This window comes from Rattus norvegicus, chromosome 7, assembly GCF_036323735.1.
Source record: "Rattus norvegicus strain BN/NHsdMcwi chromosome 7, GRCr8, whole genome shotgun sequence".
NCBI lineage: Eukaryota > Metazoa > Chordata > Mammalia > Rodentia > Muridae > Rattus > Rattus norvegicus.
The window spans coordinates 108,397,528-108,419,176 of record NC_086025.1 but is presented as its reverse complement, the minus strand read 5'-3'; the positions used below and the strand labels follow the sequence as shown (position 1 = coordinate 108,419,176).

Here is a 21,649-nt window from a genome sequence, read left to right as displayed (position 1 = left end):
CAAGGGCCTGCAGCTCCTGCCCAGGAGGCAGCAGAGTACTTGTTTCCTTCAGCAAGAGATGTCAAGGAAAGGGGGCCAAATCATTGGCCTTTCATTTTTTCTGTTCTGGAAACCTTACATTGTAACCAGGCTGCACAGGTACTCTCTGTACCCAACTTTAATCCTTTCAGCAGCCATGAGCTGAGGGACTACAGGGCCCAGAGCTCACCTCTGCTGCAACCTGTTAAGAACACTGAATCCGTGTGGGTAGGGAGGGCCTCTGAGAAAGGAGAACTTGCTGTGTGGGTGTGGCAGTAGGTTAACTTGTCACACATTCCATTCTCCTCAGCCTCCAGCCTGACCCTTGGAAGATGAAGTCTAGACTGAAGAGAGATTGGGGAGGGGGGCAGGTGGAGTCTCAGTACCTCAGAGCCCCTCCCTGGCTTCTCCTGGGCATGGGAAGGCATTCTGTGCTGAGAGAAGTCTTAGAGGCCATCCATGCCCAGGCTTCCTCCTCAGCCTAACCAGGCTCCAGTCCTGCCCAGTTGGAACTGTGAGCCCACTGAGCACCCACTGTGTGCGACACAGCCTTTACCTTCACCAACTCTGTGTCCCTCAAAGCACAGTGACAAGGGCTATGCACCGCTTACCCCCGTTGTCCACGGTACTCTTCAAACCTAGTGCCCAGGCTTCAGCCTGAACTTATGCCTCACGTCAGATGAACAGAGGCAGACGGGAGGGGTAGAAACCATGTTCAGAGTGGCCTTGAATTGTCTGTGCCACCCCCAGCACTCCTGGCTCCTCCTCAGACACAGATCTACTCTCCCAGGCCTCTGCCCCATTCTCTATGCCACCCCCATTTCTCCAGGACACCCCATCTCCCCAGACCCCTATAGCCAGAGGGATGTGCCTACCACCCTCACAGCCTTACCTAACCCATCACTACCCAACCTGCATTATGCAATGCCTCCCATCAACATGGCACCTATGGTGCAGTCTTTTGAGGACCAGCTCTGTCTGCCCCAAGCCTGACCAAGCACTTATCAGTCTACATCACAGCCTTAGGCAGTAGGAGCTATGGAGGGAAAGTAGCTCAGAGGTTCTTCCAGACCTGACCCTCAAGTCGGGGGTAGGGGAGGCTGATATTCCCTCCCAGATGTTGCTTGTTTGCTGGAGTAACAGCCAGATGTTGATGACCAAACACTTCCAACTGCCAACCACACCACCTGGTGAGTGTGGAGTGTTAGTGGAAGCTCAGACACTGCTATGAACACTCCAGACTATCTCTGGCTCATTAGCATCGCATCCTGAGAATCCCCCCACCATCTCCATAACAGATTCAACCAAATCAGAGGGAGGAGGTAGTGCCTGGTCCCTGAAGGTTCTCTTTCTGTGAAAAACTCTGACAATGACAGACAGTGTGCACACCACACCCTCACAACCCCCTCCTGGAAGAAGCCTCAGGGCTCAAGCTTGCCAGAGGAGCTGCTTTCTAGAGGTGGGACCTTCTTCATTCCTTGGTCACTGAGGCATTTCCTGCCAGTTCTCTGGACTGCTGGTGTATCTACCCTTGGGTATGAGGAGAAGACTTGTAGGTTCAGTAACAAGACAACGTGACGCTCCTGGAGGTGTGTGGCTTCCACAAGAGCTCAGAGTGGGTACCTACCTCTGGCCCAGCCCTGTGGGCTTAGGGGACAATCCACTGCCTCTGGTGTGAAGGCTGGGTCCAGGAGAGCCTGACCAGGAAGGATGCCTCCTGAATTCTCACCCCAGACCACTACAAGGGCTTCCCAGGACTCCTGCCAGATTTCCAGTTCCCATCTGGGACTCAGATTCAAAGGTGAGGGACACTCTCTTGGGACAACTGAGGAGGCAATCATGGGAGTTGTCTCAGGAATGTCGACTTTTCCCTACTACAGCCCAATGATGGGAGGAGAGGCCAGACAAGTCAGCCTGTCTTCCCGTGATTGGGTGATCCTGTTTCCTTTCTGAGCCACTGGACATTGACTGGTCCTTGCTGCGTGACAGATCAGTTGGGTGCAAGGAAGTAGGGTGGCTACCCCCTGTCCCTCCTCCTCAGTGGGCCTTTCCTCTTGAAAGGGCCCAGAGATGTCACCAGAACCTCCACTCCACGCCCTTCAAATCTCATTAAGACACCTTGCACTTTCAAACAACTTTGCAGTGGGTACCAGCCCACTTCCTCCCTCTGCTGTGTTGGCCAGTGTGGCCATCCATGAGGACAAATCCCAACCCAGTATCCTCAGCCTCCAGCTTGCCCACACCCATCTTGCCATGGCTCCCCGTGCTCCCTTCCTGCTTCTGTGAGGCCACTTCCCTCTCCACCACCTAGCAAATGTCTATATGTGCTCCAAACCCCAGCTCCCAGCTCCCTTTCCCTGGTGAGGCCTGCACCCATTCTCCAAGCAGAAGAGCCACCTCCTCTGCTTGCTTGCCCTGTGCTTTTAAAAGTCTTCCCTGCTGCTGCCTCTTTGGCTTTGCCTCCCTCCTTTCCCATGTGACGGGTGACAGAACATCCTGTGTTCTCAATTATTTTATGCAGAATAGGAAGAGACTCAAGAGGTAGCCTGATGGGTAACAGTGGCCACAGTAGAAAGAAGACCCCTCTCAACCCTACATCTCTCTCTATCAGCCACCTTCCAGCACTAGCCCACCCTGCCCTGCCTTGTTCCCTCGTAACCCAAATTCCCTCCTGCCCCACCTCCATAGGTAATGGAGGCTAATGCAAGTCAACAAAACATAGCACAATAAAAAGCCTCTGGAAAAGCAAGCCCCACCCTGGGTTTCTGTGCCTGTCAGGAAAAAAAGCAGTCTCAAGTGCCCCAGGAAAGCTTTACACAGCCCAGGCCTTGGGATAGGGCTCTTTTTCTTCAGGTCCCTCTTAGGAGTGAGGGTGACCCCGTGTGGTTTGGATGTGAAGTGTCCCCAGAAGGCCGAAGAGTTGAAGTTTAGTGCCCAACTGGTGGATCCAGTCATTGAGAGGTGACTGGACTTGAACCACACCAATGGATTAATCTGTTGCTGGAGCCAATAATTTGGTGGCACTTAGGAGGTGGGAGTCTTGCTCAAAGTAGTTTATTGGGAAAATATCTCGTTCTGCTTCCTGGCCATTAGGGAGTAAGTAGTTTCTTCCATCTCCCATGCTAAGCAATGGATTCAGTTGTCCATGGGATAAAACAATTGAATCTACGAGCCAAAATAAATCTTCCTCCCTTGCTTGGTCAAGTACGTGTTGTATGGACAAAGCACCAGAATCTCACACTGCACCAGCACCCTTTGCTAGGAAGCAGGATAGACTCCCAAGACTCTGCACCAGGCAGTGACAGAGAGGGACTTGGCAGCCAGGCACGAGACCTTCTGACGAGCTGGGGCCCCAGCCTCCGCTACCAGCAAGTGAGTAGTCTAAGAAAGCATACTGCAGACTGCGTGCTCTTTAGTGCCAATCCTGGAACGCTCACTTTTCAGCTCTAACACACCGAGATCTCCAGCCAGAGAGGAGCTTGAGACTTGCTTCTATAATGCAGCAGGTACGGAGAATCAAACAGGTTGGATGGATCCTTCCCGGGAAGGAAGGATCAGTCCTCCTCTGTTTCTCATTTTCTGTTGATAATCTTTGCATGTCATCTGCTCTCATTATTCTGTTCTTAATCTGTACGGAGAAACAAGTCCCATTGGGTCCTTATTACATATCACGAATGGCCCAGATGGGACCTTTCTTCTGAGCTCATCAACCTTTCCCTGTCTGAGAGGTGGTGTTGACACCTGCCTACTGCTGATCCAGAGACCAGGCTCAGCTTTTGCTCAGGGATTCTTGTAAGACAAGAAATGGTGCCATCGCTTTGACATAGTTTGGAGACAGATTCTACTTGTCATATGGAGTCTGGTACTATGGGGGGAGGGCACAGGAAGGTGCGGGGTAGAGAGAGTGGCTTATGGGACTCTGCTGCAGAAGCCCAGGCAATGCTTGCTGGTTTGGCCAAATGAAAATGGTTGGAAGCTGGTCAGCACGCAGGTCTGATTCAAATCAATTTCTTTGTCTGTTGGAGATGCCTGACAGAGAGGCATCCAGTATCTGTTAGCTGTAAGCCTTGCACCCTCACTCTCCCAACTCACAAAGCCTGCTTCCTTTTCCAGTATGAGCTATATGATCAGCTGAGCAGTCAGACTCAAAGCTATCTTGCACTTCAGTTTTGAGAGAAAAAGACATGTTCCAAGAATAAGAAGTCTGGGTGTACAAAGCAATTCGTTGCTACATTAACCATGGCACGCAGTCCTACACAACTTTGGAGACTACGCATAGGGTATGGTGAACCCTATTGCCCCTGGGGCCAAAAGGTCTAACTAGGAAAGCTTGGCTAAGATTGTTCTGCTAATTCCATGCCTCTGGAGGAACATGCTTCCAGTCTCCATGGTAGTCTTGTGGGCTCATGCATTGGTACTGGATGTATTAAAAATTAGGTCTTTTGAGTAAAACAGTGTATGTCCCAGGTTGTCACTACACACTTTCAGAAGTTAGGACAGCAATAGGTTCACATGGGCTCCAGTTTGAAAAGGCACCGAAAGAAGTAAAAGGCCAAGGCAGGAGGGGCTAAAGGGGAAGGCTCTAGTCTTTCCTAATAAACACACACACAGCATGTAGCTTTGCTCAAAACAAAATAAAAAATGGCTGCCCAGTGGCCCTGACCTCAAAGACAACCTCCACAGACCTGAGCCTAGGTGAATCTCTATGTTCTTAAGAGACCATTAAAAACAGTGTGGGGCACCCTCTGTGGTAGACAACCAAGGTTTTAAGTCCAAGGGACTCTGTGGGCTGTGGGTGTGGAGAGTCGATCCAGATCCTCAAGCTACGCTCAGTGCTATCATGGCTCTGAGGATGTGTTAATGTCAGTTCTTAAAAGTAGAGCTCAAGGAGGGTGCCTGAAATAGGGGGGCAGTGACTAATAGTCTGGTGGTACCTTCGTCTGTCCTAACAGGAGGAATATTTTTTTCTTGTCTCAAGTTTATTTGTAAAAACAGCATAGGACACTGGTCATCTGCAAATAGTGTGTAGGTAGTTGTGTCACAGGGGTCCATCTGTCTTCACACTGGCAGGAGCCTTTTCTATGGGGCCTTCACAGGGGCCTGGGCACCCTTGGGAGCCTGGGCTAGAGCTGTGGCCTGGGCCTTAGCTGGAGCTTTGGCCTCTGCCTTGGTTTGAACCTTGGGCTTTGGTTGGCAGAGCCTACGACCCTTGGCCATGTAGCTTCAAATCTTCTTCCCAAGCTTGGATGAGCCATGAAAGCCAGATGGCTGGGTTTGCGGCTGGAGCCCTTTGGCTTCTTGGGCTTGATGGCCTGAGGCTTCACAAGAGCCTTGATGGCCTCTGCTCGTGCACTCACTGCCTTGGCATTGTTGGCCTGCATCTTCTTCAGGCCTTTCTTTTGCGCTTCTTGGCAAAGCACATGTTCCTCAGAAACTTGGGGTCAACCCCCTTAAGAGATTTGTATCTTTGTGACCGGGGTTTCTTGATGCCATTTCTGTGCCATTTGCAGGACTGGCTGTGTGTGGTGTGGTTCTTGAACTTGGCCATGTCTGCATGGTAAGCCGTGGCTCCCGCCAGGAGGAATATTCTTGCCACCATTGTCACCGTCTCACAGATAAAGTGAGATTCTATTTCAAGCTACTCCACAAACCCTGGCTCCTTCACAGCCTTGGTTAGTTTCCTGACTTGCCCCATCACCTTTTGGAGAGCAGAGACAGGGGGTATACCAGAAAATACATCATGACATTTTTCTGTTGGTGTGTCAGGTCAAATCCAGACTCACATCATGGAAGTTTTATAGGAGGCAACTTGGATCTGTGATATAGAAGACTCCACTCCACACATTTGGGACAGTTAAAAAAAAAACTTCGCCAAATTCAACCTGGTTTCAACCAGGGCTATGAGGCCCCCAATAACTCTCATAGAAAAAACTGCTATAGACCTTGTGTCCTTGGACACCTGCTGCCTTTTTTTAGATGTAGATGAGAAATCGTTTCTTGGAGTACAGACAGACTGACATGTCCCTTAAAGATACTCAAACTTATCTCAAGGAAGACACTTAACATGTTCACTAGTGATTCTTGTGCGGTTCCTATACTCCACAGGAAGTAGGTTCAGAAGGAAGGTCTGCATCTCTCAGGAAGGAAAGCCCAAAATATCTCAGGGAGGGGGCAGGGTACAGTGACATCTTCAGGGGTATTTTCTGGAGAGGAAGGAGGCCTCTCAAGAGGGCCTGGGGTAGCCACAGCAGCTACTCTGGAGTTTCTCATATAGAGATTTTCTGAGGACTGGAGACTAGCCCTAGACACCAGTTCTTCTCAGAGGGACCCTCTCTCTGGACAACATATGTCACTCAGCCTTCATTGTGGTAACTATTCTCTTGACACCAGTCTGACCTGCTTCAGCCTGCCCCTTGTTCTCCCAGGGGTAGGTAGATTTGCATCCAGAAAGACCCTGTCTGCCTATGGAAGCTTCCACCTGACAGCTTTTGTCTGCCTCAACTCATAGAGAGTCAAACTGTTCATCAGGATTACCGCAAAAGTCCCCAAAGCCTAGCTATGAACAGGCCCTGAGTTCCAGAAGCACACTTGGGGGACTCAGTATCCCTCATTCAAGAAATCAAAAGTAAGCAACCAAACACCTCATTACTGATGGGTTACCACACCAATTTAAGCAAAACTTCTGGGCATGAGCCAGGCCTGTGCTGAAGCCAGCTCCAGACTGCAGGTTGTTCCTGAGGCCCAGTGAGAACAGTGCCAGGGGACTCATGGGGCTGTCTGTTTCTCTAGGACAGCTAACCTCTCAGCCTACACAGCTCCTGTCTGTCATACTGGGTTGGGGGTTACTGGTGATCTTTCAGATCTGCAGGTGACAGTTGGCTTAGCCACACCCCTTCCAACTGTCATTCTGAGGGGCACTGCAGATCTAAGAGTAGACTACTGGTCCAAACGCCCTGGGGTAACCTAGGTGCGTCTGCAGTGACTGTCTTGTCCTAAAAACATCTTGACAGTGTTCATTCTTTGGCCATCAAGTCCTCAAGTCAGACTTGGAGCTCAGTGGAGCAAACTGCAGACATTACAGAGGCTCTAGGGAGGGTCCCAACAAGTTGTTCCCCAGCCCTTCGAAACCATGAAGCAGGCTCTGCCAAGCAGCTGCTCACGGTGTTCAAGCCTCCTAAGGGAGACAAAGTCTCTTCTTGAGACTGTCAAATGGGCAAAGGTTTTACAAAAGGAGCTCCTCCTTAGATCACCAATGGGACTATTCCCAGTAGCCCTTCTTGTTTTTCAGAAGACACAGAGCCCAACTGCCACTAGCTAGGATACATCTTGTCTCTGATTACTCCTCAACTGCCTTCAGTGTCAGAATGGAATTCTCAGGGGTGAGGTTCCCTCCTGACCTCCTGGCAGTGGCTGTTGGGAATTTGTCATTCAAGCTTTCTGGGGCTTCTGGCTGGATTTCTTGGGGCACAATCCCCACTGAGCCTTGGGGATAATAACTCAAAGACAGGTCTGTCTTTGAGGAAGCATTTCCCCGTAATTAAGCCCCAACTGGGGACTAGTCCAGATTTTGTCATCAAGTCTGTTCCCTGCCCAGGAGAACCAAATCCCACAGTGGGGGATTGGTGTTTCCTTCAGAAGCTTCAATATTATATAAGATGGCAGAAGAATCCTGGGTGGATATGCCCACACCCTGAAAGATGAGAAATACCCTTTCCCTCTTCTTCCTTAAACCCCTGTCACACAGCTTCCCTTCTTCTCAGGGTGCCCAAGGCCACCAGGCTCAAGACTTCAGGTGCTGGCAGAGCCCTGGACCAGCTCCTGGCTCTGTTTCCCTTCCAAAACCAGAGGTACGGTTTTACAGAACATCCACTTGCCTTTCAAAAATCAACCAACCGAAAACACTTCACAGCCTTTTGAATTTTAAGTAGCATTTTTGTCGTCATTTTGTTTTTCTGATAACAGTAAAATATGTTCCTTTGCACCCTTCCCCCTTGCTGCCTAGAATTTTTAAAAGAGGATTCAGAAAAGAAAATCTGGAATCACAATACCTTGAGAAAGTGGATCTTAAATTAGAATTCTGGGTCTTTGTCCCCGGGCCAGACAACATCCATGTGGTTAGTGAACATTTTTGGGAGCGGGTTTCTGGCACTGCCCACTGAGCATCTCTTTTTGACCCCTGTGGCTATTAAAGGCCTGAGAAGAATCAGTGAATGGTTATTTCTATTTTTTAACCCTTGGACTAAATTCTTGAAAGTGGGAGTCTAGGACAAACAGGCCATGATGCCTCAGGATAAGGGAGTCTTTAACATCAAATGACCTATGCAGGTGCAGGTGACCAGTGTGGTTCTCAGGGGCTCTTGGTGGGGATTGTCCTCTGCGTTGTCATTGAAGCCATATGTATGTGTGAGTAACAGGTCTTTTCCATGTGTTTCTGTTTCTTTGACTAGCCTCAAGGTCACCTCTGAGCTGCCTTCCAGCACACAGAAGTCTTCCTTCATCTACCGAAGACTGACGGCAGCAGATGTGGAGTGCACAGGCAGAGCACTGATCTGGTGGCCCTCATTAGGAGCACAACACTAACCCAGAACCAGATAATAAAGAGGCAGCTGGAGAGCTCAGGTGGGAGAGGCCACAGCAGAGAGGGATGAAAAGGTGACGAAGGAGTGAAGGGCATGTAGGCAGTCAAGACAGAAACACTCCAGGTAACAAGGTGGGACCCCCGAGCCTTCCCTTCAAAGAACCAAAGAAGACCCTGGCTTCACGGAGATGGGACTGTGGCTGACCACGAGACGCTTGGCAGGGAGCTGCAGCCAACTGAACCAGGCCGCAGGAGCTGTGCAGCTGCTTCAGGGCCTATGGGGCTGACTGAGGACTAGAGGGTGGAGAGAGCCAGCAGATGAGAACCCCTGGACACACTGGAACACAGAAGGATCTGAAAAGCTGATCTCTAGGTTCCTTGGCTAGCCCTGCTAGGTGCGAGCTGACTGGGTTAGGTTGAAGAGGAAAAGCAGTTTGCATGGGAGAAGCTAGCACAAGCAAGGAGTAGGAAGGGAAGTGTGGGCAGAACGTATAGCAGTGTCCCATCTATTCTCTGCAAGCCTTTTGTTATAGACCTATCTGTCATCTGTAGCCACACTTGTCCCCCTTTGCCCTCAGTGGCTCCCTCACTTTGGGTCATTGTCTGACCCTTACTTTGGTTTCTTTGTCTAATGTCCTCCATGCAGCCTTCTCGTCCCCATTTCTCTTGACGTCTACCCCAGACTTGGGGACAGTCACTTAAGAATGGCTTTTGTGGCTTCCGTGGAAAGATTGGAAGGGTCCAGTTTGCAAAGGAGAGGTTCAACATCCATGGAACCTCGCTCTAACTTGATGGGTGGAGCTACTAAGTAAGATCTCTAGGTGAAAGAATCAGGACAGAACAGCCTGAAGTTGCTAAGGCCAGATGTGTCATGGCCATTGTAGGTTGGAAATCCACGGTCAGCTCTGGCTCGGGTAGACAATAACTTAAAGCAGACAGGAGAGGCTCTAGCTGGGGTCATAGCAAGGTCAGACACTTAGGTATCAGGTAGGACCTTGAGGCCCCAGATGGGCAATAGACTTCTAAAAATGGTGTAGTGTTAAGGCCATCAACACTGGGCCATACTTAGCCCCTGGCACTGGACAGGAGAGGGCACAAAAAACAGTGAATGGTCAGAGTGCCACCAGAGGCTCTTCCTTCAGCTAGAAGGCAGGGCCTCATGCTCTTCCCCACCCATAGCCATGTTTGCCCAGCCAATCACACTGTAGCTGTCACTTATAGTCAACTCATTGCTTATAGCATCTGTTCCTTCCTGGTACCATGAGCACCCACAGTGCCAGGCCTGCTGATCATGTAGGTCTGAAGGTAAACAACCTTCTTCTCAGGAGGGGTAGGTGCTCAGAGGTTCCCCCATGCCATAGAATTAATGAGAGAAGCCATGAGGAACCTTAGGACAGAGGTGGTAAAGAAGCCCAGCCAGGGCTGAGCTTGGAAAGAACTGCAGACGGGGCTGGGGCAGAGGAGGGTGTTGAGAACGAGGAGCCTCAGGATGTGAGGGAGTGGGTTGGGTGCTAATAGCTTGAGTAATTCTTGACAGAAGCAAAGGAGGGAATTTTGGCTCCCAGCTTCAGAGGTCTCAATCTGCCATGGTGAGGAAAGCGTGGCAGGGAGGAACATCTTGAGGACAGTCATAGGAGGCCAGGACACTGTAGGATTCTGGCACCCACACACTTTCCTCCTTCCCACCCTTCCTTGCATCTGGGATCCCGGCCTATGGAATGATGCCACTCAACATTTGGGTCAGGTCTTCTCCTTTTGACTGATCTCTTCTGGAATCACCCTCACAGACACACCTAGACATGTGCTTGGTCAATCTCCTGAGTCCTTTAAATCCATTTAAGCTAGCAGTGAAAGTGGGGTAAGGAGCCTGATGCGAAAGCTTTACAATAGAGTTGCAAGATGGAACAATGCTAGGGAGTGGCCCTCAGGATCCTTGGGAGGTTCCCAAACTGAGCAGGGGTGTGGATGGGCAGCAGTGAGGTGAGCTAATGGGGGAAACTGGCTAGCTTGCTGCCTAGGGGTCTGGTCTACGCCCTAACTGGGCAAGGCTGGACAGATGGGACATTTGCTCAGAATTCTGAAATGTCCCAAGCATGGGGTGAATCTGTAGCCAACACCTACAATCAGGTTCTCTGGACTGTGGGCCTCCAGGTGGCCTCGGGGACACATAGGGTCCCCAGATCCCCACACATAAGATACATTTTAACAAGTCTAAGGAGAACCTCTGAAACCTATGTGTGGGTAGGATGGCTGGTCCAAAAGAAGGGCTTGGAGCTGAGTTCTGGGGATGCCAGAAAAAAGGATTGTCAGGGTAGAAGCATCAGAGTGGGATCAGAGTCCCCACCACACCCATGTTAAGTAGCTGTGTTAGAGCTGTCTTGGTCACTGTTCTATTGCTGTGAAGAGACATCACAGTTAAGGCAATTCTTATAAAAGAAAGCATTTGGGGTTGGGGATTTAGCTCAGTGGTAGAGCGCTTGCCTAGGAAGAGCAAGGCCCTGGGTTCGGTCCCCAGCTCCGAAAAAAAGAACCAAAAAAAAAAAAAAAAAAAAGCATTTGACTGAGGGCTAGCTTACAGTTTCAGAAGTTTAGTCCACTATTATCATGGAGGGAAGCAAGGCTGTATGCAGGCAAGCCTTGGAGCCCATGGGAAGTCAAATTCAGACCACCACAGTAGCTGAGCAGGAAAGGCTGGACTATGGCCTTCTGGATAGCACACAGTTGCCTCCAGGACCAATTGTTGTCTCTGGAGTGAATATGGGGGCCATGGAGAGACTTGAATTGATCAAGGGAGGAGGTTGTGAGTCCCTGTGGCCTTCTTCTGTCCCCAAGTAGGTAAGGGATATAGATACCCTGTCCTTGCCAGGTCCTGCCTTTCAAAGAATTACTGGTTCCATTTAGGCTATGCTTGGCGATGGCTCCTGTCGGCTCCACAAAAAGATCCTCTCCCCGTAGAAAGGCCAATCATCCATTGCCCAGACAGGAGCAAGAGCTGGAGCTTAGTAAGTGGGGTTAGGGGGTGGGCACACTGCTGAGGGAGGCCAAGGCCCCTTGGGATGAGCAGGTGGCTGAGAGCAGGTGTTCACATCCGTACAGTGTATGCGTTGAAGATCATTTACTCTCTTCCTGAAGTAGGGCACTGGGCAGAGTCCATTCATTTGATGTCTCCATCCCTAGGGAGGACAGCTGAAATGGTGCTACCATCCCTACATCCAAGCAGTCAGGTGGGGCAGACTAGGTACCATTGCCACCGAGCTGAGTAGGTACCTCTCAGCTTCTCTTGTATCATTCTTACAGCTCTGGGGGGCATAAGGTGTAACCGGTTAAGATACAGCTGTGCTTAATAGGGGTCTCAGTACCTGGTAGGTATATAGGCAAAAGGTGTGTGGGCATGAATGAAGGAATCACTGACTTCCAATGGGTTGTGCATCATCTTGGCTACCAGTTCAAGGTAGGGTGAGTGATGCCCTCAGATGCCAGCAGCAAGATCCTTTCATAATGACACAGGGCCAAGACCAAGGCTCAGGTGAGGACCCCGTATAGCATTTCTGGTACCAGATCCTGTAGGTCATGGTTTGCAAAGATTGAGTCTGACAAGCATTCAGTGATGAGGCAGCCCATGTGTAAAGCAGAGTTAGGTTTTACTTGCACAACCATCATGACCGGCTTTGGATATCATCTTTGTAAAAATGCTAGACAATGCAGAAGTAACATACAGCCATCATGAAACCTTTAGGGTTTCTCTGTTGGTGAGGAAGGGACGGTGTTTGCAAAAATACCTGGCATAAGCAAAGGAGGAACTATGTGTCTGGGCTCATTGAGAGTATTTGGTGCATAGTGGGGCTACTTTTGTAGCCATGGCCTATGCTAAGCAGAACAGCATGGTGGAAGGTCTGGATGGGCAAAGCTTCTTACCACATGGTGGCCAGGAAGCAGGGACTGGGAAGAAGCCACCCTTCCAGGGGCATTCCAGTGACCTACTTATTGTATCCAGACCTCATTTCCCCACAACGCCAACACTGACACCAACAGCAACAGATAAGGCCACTGAATGAAACCAAGCCCTCATGACCGCATGAGAGCCATCTGTGTGGACCAAGTCTTCAGCCCATGAGTCTTGCGGGAGTTGGGGGTATATGGAAGCCATAATGGTGTGGCTCTAGACATGCCTTCCTGATTGCACTTGGAATAGCTACTGAGGGGGTTTTCAGAGAAAGACTCACTTCCCAGCCACATGTCTGTAGGATGCAACTGGCTTCCCTCAGACATTCTTGTCTTTGTCTCACAAGGAGATAGAAAATTACAGCTCCAGGAGTCACCTTCCCACCCCATTGATAATGAACGTGGCTCTTTGGGATGTGTTTATGGCAGTGGAATCTCTGACTGGATGGCAAGGGAGAGGCCTTCGTGTGTCCACATAGCTCCTACCATAGATACAGCCAACTCCTTTCCAGCTCTTTCTCTGCAGAGGGTGGCCAGGCCCCAGGAAGTCTTCTCTTTAGAGTTCTGTTTAGGCTTGTAGATGGCAAACCCCAGGATGGTAGTTCGTTGGTTGGATGTCTACTTCCAGGGCTGTAATTGAAACAAGGGAGGAGCTAGCTGTTTCCCTACTGAGACTAGGCAGGAACTGTGTCAGTGTCACTCCAAATGACCTGTAGCTGGGGCCACATTCCTGGCCTCCTGTGGAGTCTCTGCTGCCACGACAACCGGATAAACCCTGATCCGATGCTGAGCTGGCCACCAGGCCTCCTTGATGCATCTGTGTTGATGGAAGCGAGTCTACCTCCAGTGTCTGTCCTTTCAGTGTGCCAAGCAGGGACCTGACAGGGCAGGTTCTAGGTGGGTCCTCCTCTGCACCCAGCTCAGGAAGGTTGGTCCTTAGGTCCTGAGGGGACTGGTGGGTGTGGCTTGTACTCCCCTTTTGCTTCTGGAATCTCTACAGATAACTTGGATGTGGGGATCTTGGGAGAGTACTTGAATGTCAACCCACCCTGGGAGGACATGGTGGTTAATAAGATCAAGAACATGCTGGTCACGGAGCAGGGCCTAGTGCTGGACACCATCTGTCTCTTCCTAGAGAAGCACAGCCAGGTAGGTTCAGAGAGACTGATACTCCCCACTGGCTGGGAAATTCATGGGGCCTGGGAGGAAGCCAATGAACCTTGTGTAACCTGTCCCAAGCCACCATGTTGAATGCAAGTACCACTCCTGGACTCCCAGAGGTCTTGGCCATCCCTGAAACTCCTAACCCTCTATGGGAAGGTGTTGGAGGGATTCAGGGGCTTTGTGTGGGTGTCTTACTTCCCACCTACTGGTAGAAAGGCACAGAGTCTACCCAGGGGCTCCTGTTAGGGTTGGCCATTTCCAGTTTCATGGCCGCTCTGAGAGCCTTCATGGCAGGGTGCAGCAGGACTGCCTATATGGGACTTTCCTGTCCTCTTAATGCCAGCTTGAAGGCCAGAGACAATACCAGGAATGTTTGAAGACTTGAGATATATGGCGTGTGACTATCAAATTAATTTTTATGACCAATCTCCCTCAGCTGTGGTCCACTTCCTCTGGGCCAATCGGAATGGGACATTCTTTTGAGGATTACAGCAGGCCTGTGTGCTTACAGAGGGAAGCTAGAGAGGCTACCAAAGCAGTCCCAGCTGGGCATGGGACTGAGAGCCTAAGCTCAGGTGGGAGGGGAAACCAGTCAGAACAGAATGGGCAAATACCCAGTAGGGTCAATCAGCACAGAGGCACAATAACCAGGGACATGCCCAGATGCCAACAGGACTTTCTACGGCTGCTAAGAATGTCAGTCTCTGTTTAAGGCTCTCAGGGCACTACTGCAGAGGTAGGCATGGCCAGATTTACCTAGGATTGAGGCTCTGGTTCCCAGAGGGACTTTAACTTTGGCTTTTCCTCACCTATTTGAGAGCAGGCTGTCCTTCATCCACTCAGAATCCTGGTAGGGCTATATCCTGCTGGCTCTAGACTCCCTATTACCCTGGGAGTTGCGTAAGGGTTGGCAGGGCCTGAGTTCGAGTTTCCCCACAGTTCTGGGAAAAGCAGGAAGTGTCATTCCGGGATGCCTCTGTGCAAAAGCTCCTAGAGTTTCTCAGCCTGGACCCCAGGAAGGCTACTGATAAGGTCAGTGACCCGTAGGCAAATTGCAGCTGTTTCAGCCTTGTGGAGATGCTTCAGGAAGGTGACCTTCCATGCTTTGTCTCACACAGCAGGAGGAGAAAGGACTCCCTCTTGGAGGAGGGTGGGGTGGAGTGAATAGCTCTGCCCACACAGCCCTGCTGTGCTCAGACGGGTGGGTTTCTTAGTAGTATTAGCCTGCACTCCACCCTGCCCTGCCACAGGCTTTCTTCTTCCACCTCTACGGCATGATCCTCCGTGAGTGCCCCAGCGTGGAGCAGGTGCAGTCCCACCTGGCCAGCCTCCTGGATCTGTCCCATCAGCATGCCAGACAGCGGGAGGTGGGTCAGGACCCCCCACCCCAGAATATTGTCTTATGTCTCCCTACTAGCTCCCATCCCTCATGCCCCATTCAACATCACTGTGGTATTGTGTGACTCTCACCCTGGGAGGCAGCCCTGGTGGAAGAACAGCCCTGAGCTGGAGGAGGACCTGTGCTGTCACCTGCCGGCTACCTCACAGGCTCCTCTGGTACACAGGGCATTGCACTGGCTGTGGGCCTGGCCTCCACCAAGCACTTGGAGGAGGTGTGGGCCCTGTTGGAGCATCTGGGCCGTACCAAGTTTCTGCGTTCAGCTGTTATGTCTGAAGACAGCCAGGTAGGGAGATCCCAAGTACTGGAGCATGTTGAACAGGGCAACACTAGACAAAGAGGGTGCCAGCCTACACACTGGTGACACTAGGGCTCTGGCCTGGCCAACTTCCCTTAGGGGTAAGTGTGGGGGACAGAGGAGGGTGAAGGTTCTTCTTTGTGTCTGTGCTTCATAGGAATCTCCCTTCCCAAGACCTTAGGAATGAACACTATTGAGCTAAGGATTTTGAACCAAGGAGCATCCCAAGTCTTTGAGAACTATGCCATGCTTAGGCCTCAAGTTCTCAGATGTGCCCTGGACCTAGTAGATACACGGAGAAGCTCCACTTTCCTGGCCAGTTCCAACCTCTGGAACTGTGCTGGGAAGAGTCTACAAAGGAATCCCAAAGGAGGAGGCTTGCCTGGGGAACCAGCTAGAGCAACTTCCTAGATAAGAGGACTAGTGTCAGCCCTAAGACTGGGCCTGTGGAGGAGGGAGACTGATGGCCACCACCCTAAGTCACTACAGAGGCTTCAACTTTCTCCTTGGCAGGAGGGAGGTGGGGGCCGGGAGGACTGAGAGCTTGGCACCCTTCAGCATAGCTGTCACCCACCCACAGGCAGAGAGCAGCCTTCGATGGAAATGGGTCAGCAGCACCTCCCTACTGTGCTATGGGCAGATAGCCAAGCATACCAAGGAGCAGATCCTGCCCTGGGTGGACAACATCGCCTCGAGGATGGTGTACTACTTCTCCTGTGGCCCATGTGTGAGGCCTGCCCCACCTCTTATAGAAAGGCAGGGTGGGTGGGCAGAGCACCTGGGTTAACTCACAGAAGCAGTACTTGAGCATAGCATGCTTGGTGTCTTAGGAACAGAGCCCACTCAGGGTCTGCTCTTTGTACTCCGTGCCCCAGTGCTCTGGCTGCAGGTGGTTACGATAAAGCTGTGCCTTTCCAGAGTAGTGAGGCTGATCCAGGGAGAAGGGAAGCCTGTATTTAGCTTCCTCAATTGGCAGAGAACTTGTATGTGTGAATAAGGTTGCTGTGTATATGTGATAGCTCTGTGTCCTGTGTATGAAGGGTATTGTGTATGCTTGTGTGTGTGTGTGTGTGTGTGTGTGTGTGTGTGTGTGTGTGTGTGTGTGTGCGAGGTATATACCTTCCTGGTCCTCTTATAAGGGGGCTGGTGGGTTGTGTGACAGGGTTTTAGGGAAGTGTCCCCTGACTGGGCCTTTGGCTCATCTGTGGGGGGACAGGATGAGATCCTGAAGTCAAGCTTCCTCTCTGCGGCCATCCTGCTCACCAGATCGCTCCAGGCAGAGTACGGCTCCCAGAGGTACAAGTTCACTCAGATACCAGAGCTCATCCTGTGCCTCTTGGTGAGTGACGCTGGACTCCACATTGGCTGCTCCCAAGGACCAGAGTAACCAAGCCAGAGGCAGCTGTCACACTTGCTCTTCCTCTGCCCTCCAGAACATCCTCCAGAAGGAGCCCAACTCCCTGACTACTTTCTTACGGCAGAAGGTCATACTGGTCATCGTAGGCCTGAGGTAACTCACTGTCCCAGGGCATGGGAAGGAAGACAGGCAAAGTCCTGAGTTTGTGGTAGAGTCAGTGTGTGAGGGGCTGGGGCCTAAGGGGGCACCAGTGTACTGGATGTGCTGAGGCCTTGTGTATTCTGCCCGAGAGAATAAGTTTGCCTTGCTAAGGTAAGTTAATGCTGGCAAAAACTAAGCACCAGCCATAGTCACACACTAAACATAGTCCTGAGCACAGACTAGGCCCTAACCCATGTTATACACAAAGCTTAGCTTTTCATCCTTGGGCCTGATCTCACTGCTGTCTATGTTTGGACATATGCTGACCTATCCATAGCTTTGATTCTGACTCCAGAATGTGTGTAGGTTTCCCCCCAAGCAAGTGTCAATGAATCTGAACAGCTCACCACAATCCCCGTTGTGGTGACCCTCGCCAATGCCCTGAGCCAAGACAGTGCCTATTTTCATATTCTAACTGTGTTGACATGTTTTTGCTGGGGACCCTTTGGGCCAGCATCGCACCCCAGCCTGTCACTGTTCACTTGCAGTAACCTGCGGCCCAGATTCAAACCGCTGCTCAAGTCCCAGGTCCTGAAGACTTGTCTGCAGAGCGTGTACATGCTTCCTCCAAGCAAAGACCTAAAAGAAGATTTACTTTCAGTGGAACAAGCCCCAAATACTACGGTGATGCCCTGGGCTGAGCATGTCTCCCTCCCAGAGGTGTGGGTGGGTTCCTGGGGCTAGGCCAGGACTTAGCCTTGTCTGATGCCTGGCAGGAAGAGGAGCTCTGTCTGGGTGTAGATCTGTCTCACCTGGAACACAGGCTCCTCAATCTGCTCAAACAGACCCTGGTCTCAGTGCTGTGCTGGCACTATGTACAGCCTTCCTGTACTTTGTACTCTAGTGACTTGAAGAGCTGACAACCTTCAAACTGAGGTGACACATCCTGGTCCTTAGCTGGTCAGGCCTATCCTGCTGTCTCAGGCTGTCTCCAGGGGGGTTGAAGCAGGAATAGGGCTGGCTGTCACTCCTGTGCCTCTGACCACTCTTGCAGACATTTAACATACAGCTAGGCTATGCCCCATTCCCAGCCATACCCAAGGTGGACCAGGTCAACTCTGTCCACAGGGAGTCAGGGGAGGATACAATGTTCAGGGAGGACGCCTGCTGTGGAAAAAGTCCATCTGACTTCTGAGGGTGACTAAGCTTTGCTCAACAGAATAAGCAAATAAAGAAACAAAGCCTCTGAAGCCAGTTTGTTTCCTGGCCCTAGAATAGGACCAGGTTAGCCAGAGAGGCCATGTGGTCACAGGTAGTTGAACCGTGGTCTCGGACTAGGCACCCAGAACTCACGTGAAACATTGCTGTGTGGATGGTCTCAAGGTCATACTAGGTGAGCTCAGGGAACTGAGAAAGATGGATGAGTCTCAAGGGAAGTTCACCTCCATGTGGTCACAAGGGAAGTGGCAGCCATTCCTGTGTGGAGTTCAACTGGGACCATGTGCTACCTCACCGGCTGATTCCTGGCAGTAAATCATAGCTTTTGTTAGCTTCATTTTGGCCACTGGGATGAGCACCTTGTCGTGTGCTCAACCTTGGTGGAATGTCTAGTTAGCTCTCCCTACTATCTTTGGAATGGGCTCCTAGGTAGGTTTTTTAAAACTAGCTTTTATTTGCATTCATGCTTTGTGTGTCTGTTTGTCTGTACTGTGGTGCACATGTGGAGATCAGAGGAGAACTTGAGGAAATGGTTTCTCTCCTTACGGGTCCTAGGGATTTAACTCAGGTCTCCACGTTTAACAGCAAGGATCTCTATCCCCATGATGCATCTTGCCAGTGTCCCCCCACCCCATGCAGTTTTTTTTTTTTTTCGGAGCTGGGGACCGAACCCAGGGCCTTGCGCTTCCTAGGCAAGCGCTCTACCGCTGAGCTAAATCCCCAACCCCCTTCCCCCCCATGCAGTTTTTAAAGTTTCACTTGCACTCTATCTATAAGCCTGTAGTTGGCATTTGAAAATCTTCTCTCCAAGTCCAGGCTCTCTTATATTCTCTGGGTTGTGACTTCTGAAGAGAAGTTGCTGCTGGTTAGAAAAAGTCTGCTGGTTTTTCTTTTATGGTCTATGCTTGCGTGTGATGCCTAGGAAGTTTGCTTACCACAGGGTCACAAAGACTGCTTGGGTTTTCTGTTAGAAGTTCTGTAGTTTGAGGTTTCAGCTGAATTTTTGTGGGGACAGATGAAAGGAAGCACCGTGGCTTTACGCTGAATGCTGCAGCCCACCTCTCTGTCAGCGGCAAACATTCCTCATGAGCCTACTCCTGGTCTCTGGTTCCTGGTCTCTGGTTCCTGGTTTCTGATTGATTCCTGGTCTCTGATTCCTGGTCTCTGATTGATTCCTGGTCTCTGGTTCCTGGTCTCTGATTCCTGGTCTCTGATTGGTTCCTGGTCTCTGATTGGTTCCTGGTCTCTGGTTCCTGGTCTCTGGTTCCTGGTCTCTGATTGATTCCTGGTCTCTGGTTCGTGGTCTCTGGTTCCTGGTCTCTGATTGGTTCCTGGTCTCTGATTCCTGGTCTCTGATTGGTTCCTGGTCTCTGATTCCTGGTCTCTGGTTCCTGGTCTCTGGTTCCTGGTCTCTGGTTCCTGGTCTCTGGTTCCTGGTCTCTGATTGATTCCTGGTCTCTGATTTCTGGTCTCTGATTCCTGGTCTCAGCTGGCGGTGCAGTTTTGGAGTCTGGGGCCTAGATGGAGGAAATGGATCACCAGGATGAGCCTGGTCCTGCTTCCAGCCTGACCTTGCTCTTTTCTCTGAGTCATGTGAGAAAGTGTACTGCAAGCTCCAGTCCAAGTAGCTTGCTAGGGTCACCATGTCTTCCCACCATGCCTTGCCACCATGATACAATGTAGTGGGTCGAGCTGTGAGTCAAAACAAATCTTGAAGTTGCCTCAGTCAGGTATTTGGGCACAACAATGAAGAGACATTGTTGTTGATCTTGAGAGAGACATGGGGACACATACTCAGGGAAAGCCAGGATTCTTGACTTTGCACAGAAAGGAATTTCAAGACCATCCAATTTGAAGCAGAGTTGTGTATTGTTAGGAAGAGAGCTTAGCATAGACTTAGCATGGGGTTGGTAGAAATAGAGGCACCCAAAGAGGCAGAAGATACCCAAGTGTGAAAACGTCAGGACTAAATCATCTATGGGCACATAAATAACATCAGTAGCTCTTAAGTTCCAGTCCAACTGATTACTAAAAACCTTCTTTTAGGTAAATGAGATTCTTAGATGCTTCCAGAAGTGGGTGGGTCCAGAAGTGGGTGCAGTCTGATAGGGTAAGATCATGGGTTGCTAGGGTTATATGAAGAGGCTAAGCTGTGTCTTTGACTGGAAATGGGCACTCTTATCCTGCCTGTGAGATTTCTAGAAAATTGTAAGTTTACAATTCAGGGAAGGTGCAAGGCCATCCTCAGATTCGCTCAGCTTTAAAGCATGTTCGTGGCTGTTTTAACTGTTTTTAGACAGGTTTCTCCTGTGTAGCCCTGGCTGTCCTGGAACTTATCGTGTTGTATTCCTATTTCAAACATCTCTACATAAGAGTATGGCCACCGTGTCAGGAGCCTTCAGAGTGGATGGCTTCACCATGCTGGAATCCTTGACTGCTCAGTGACTTGCTTGGGCCTCTGGATCTCTGTGTGTTTTTACTTTTCTGGATTTATTTCTATTTTGGAACCTTCCTTCACTTTGAGAGAAGATTATCATCTAAAATAATCTTTTCATCTAGAATTATTTTCTTTCTTTTTTAATCCTTATTAGAGATGGGGAGGGGGAAAACTGGGCCTTTAATTCCAGTACTTTGGAAGCAGAGGCAGGACAACCTGATCTACAGACCAAGATTCAGAACAGCTAGGGCTACACAAAGACACCCTGTTTCAAAACAAAACAGAAATAACAACAACAACAACAACAACAACAAAAACCCAAGCAAACAAAAACTTATTAACCAACTAACTAAGATGTTTTATTTGTATCTGCTAAGTTTTCAATGGCTGAGACATTAGCCAAAAATCCTCCTTGGGAAAACAGCAGGAAAGAGAGCAGAACAGCAGGCATCAGGAGAGGAGGATAGAGGAGAAGGGTGAGCAGAGCTGGGGAGGACATACCTGAGGGACCTGTATGTTCACCCCACACCTCCTCTTAGAACAAAACCTGTCAGGAAGCAAGTCTCACCATTCCAGCCACTACCAATGGTATGATCTGGCCTCACCTGCCAGAGTTAGGCCCAGGCCTCATGGAGGAGCTGGAGAGACCACGAGGTGGCCTGGCAATGTGAGGCTAGCTGACCCTGTCCTTTGCCAGCTTCTGTACAAGAAGACTGTACGTGCCCTCGACCTACTTCTCCAGAACTTCATCTCTGAGAACCCAAGCATGGATGAGGTCTGCTTCCTTCTGCAGGTGAGGCCTGTGAACCATCTTGGGCTACTACAGAGTGGGCAGGTGGGTGGCTGGTGCATGTGTGCATGCGTGCGTGCGTGCGTGCGTGCGTGTGTGCGTGCATGTGTGTGTGTGTGGTATGAAGAGACAAATAGATCAAGGTAGGCAGACATGAGACAAAGGTAAGGATGGGACAGGTAGAGACATAGTAGAAATATAGCAGAAGGGAAAAAGACAGATAAAAGAGCAGACAGATACATAGACAGGTGGACAGAGATGGGGGGCTGGGTATCACTACCAATTTACCAGCTGCGAGCAAGGTCAC

The 21,649-nt window shown here is 50.4% G+C and overlaps 1 protein-coding gene and 1 long non-coding RNA gene across 36 annotated transcripts in view; one reads left to right on the top strand and one right to left on the bottom strand.

The window, feature by feature from the left end:
• Positions 1-6,898: 6,898 nt before the first annotated feature.
• Positions 6,899-21,649, top strand: part of Mroh4 (maestro heat-like repeat family member 4) — a 31,945-nt gene continuing 17,194 nt past the window's right edge. For 8 of the 30 annotated variants that reach the window (XM_063264660.1, XM_063264659.1, XM_039080260.2 and 5 more), the window contains exons 1-13: positions 7,426-7,525; positions 7,779-7,865; positions 8,466-8,720; positions 11,498-11,598; positions 13,539-13,687; positions 14,642-14,734; positions 14,953-15,069; positions 15,268-15,387; positions 15,980-16,126; positions 16,616-16,738; positions 16,833-16,909; positions 17,446-17,581; positions 21,250-21,345. In XM_063264660.1, coding sequence (XP_063120730.1) covers positions 11,511-11,598; positions 13,539-13,687; positions 14,642-14,734; positions 14,953-15,069; positions 15,268-15,387; positions 15,980-16,126; positions 16,616-16,738; positions 16,833-16,909; positions 17,446-17,581; positions 21,250-21,345 — 1,146 coding nt within the window. In that variant the 5' untranslated portion in view covers positions 7,426-7,525; positions 7,779-7,865; positions 8,466-8,720; positions 11,498-11,510. Of the gene's footprint in view, positions 6,986-7,253; positions 7,526-7,762; positions 7,866-7,968; positions 8,133-8,465; positions 8,992-11,497; positions 11,599-13,538; positions 13,688-14,641; positions 14,735-14,952; positions 15,070-15,267; positions 15,388-15,979; positions 16,127-16,615; positions 16,739-16,832; positions 16,910-17,445; positions 17,582-21,249; positions 21,346-21,649 lie in introns of those variants that run through there. The other 22 variants (XM_063264657.1, XM_063264652.1, XM_063264658.1 and 19 more) reach the window with 16 other exon arrangements.
• The window catches only part of LOC102550355 (uncharacterized), a 32,174-nt gene continuing 29,070 nt past the window's right edge, over positions 18,546-21,649 (bottom strand). For all 6 annotated transcript variants that reach the window (XR_010053843.1, XR_005487238.2, XR_010053844.1 and 3 more), the window contains one exon: positions 18,546-19,632. This is a non-coding gene — a long non-coding RNA (uncharacterized LOC102550355). The remainder of the gene's footprint in view (positions 19,633-21,649) is intronic.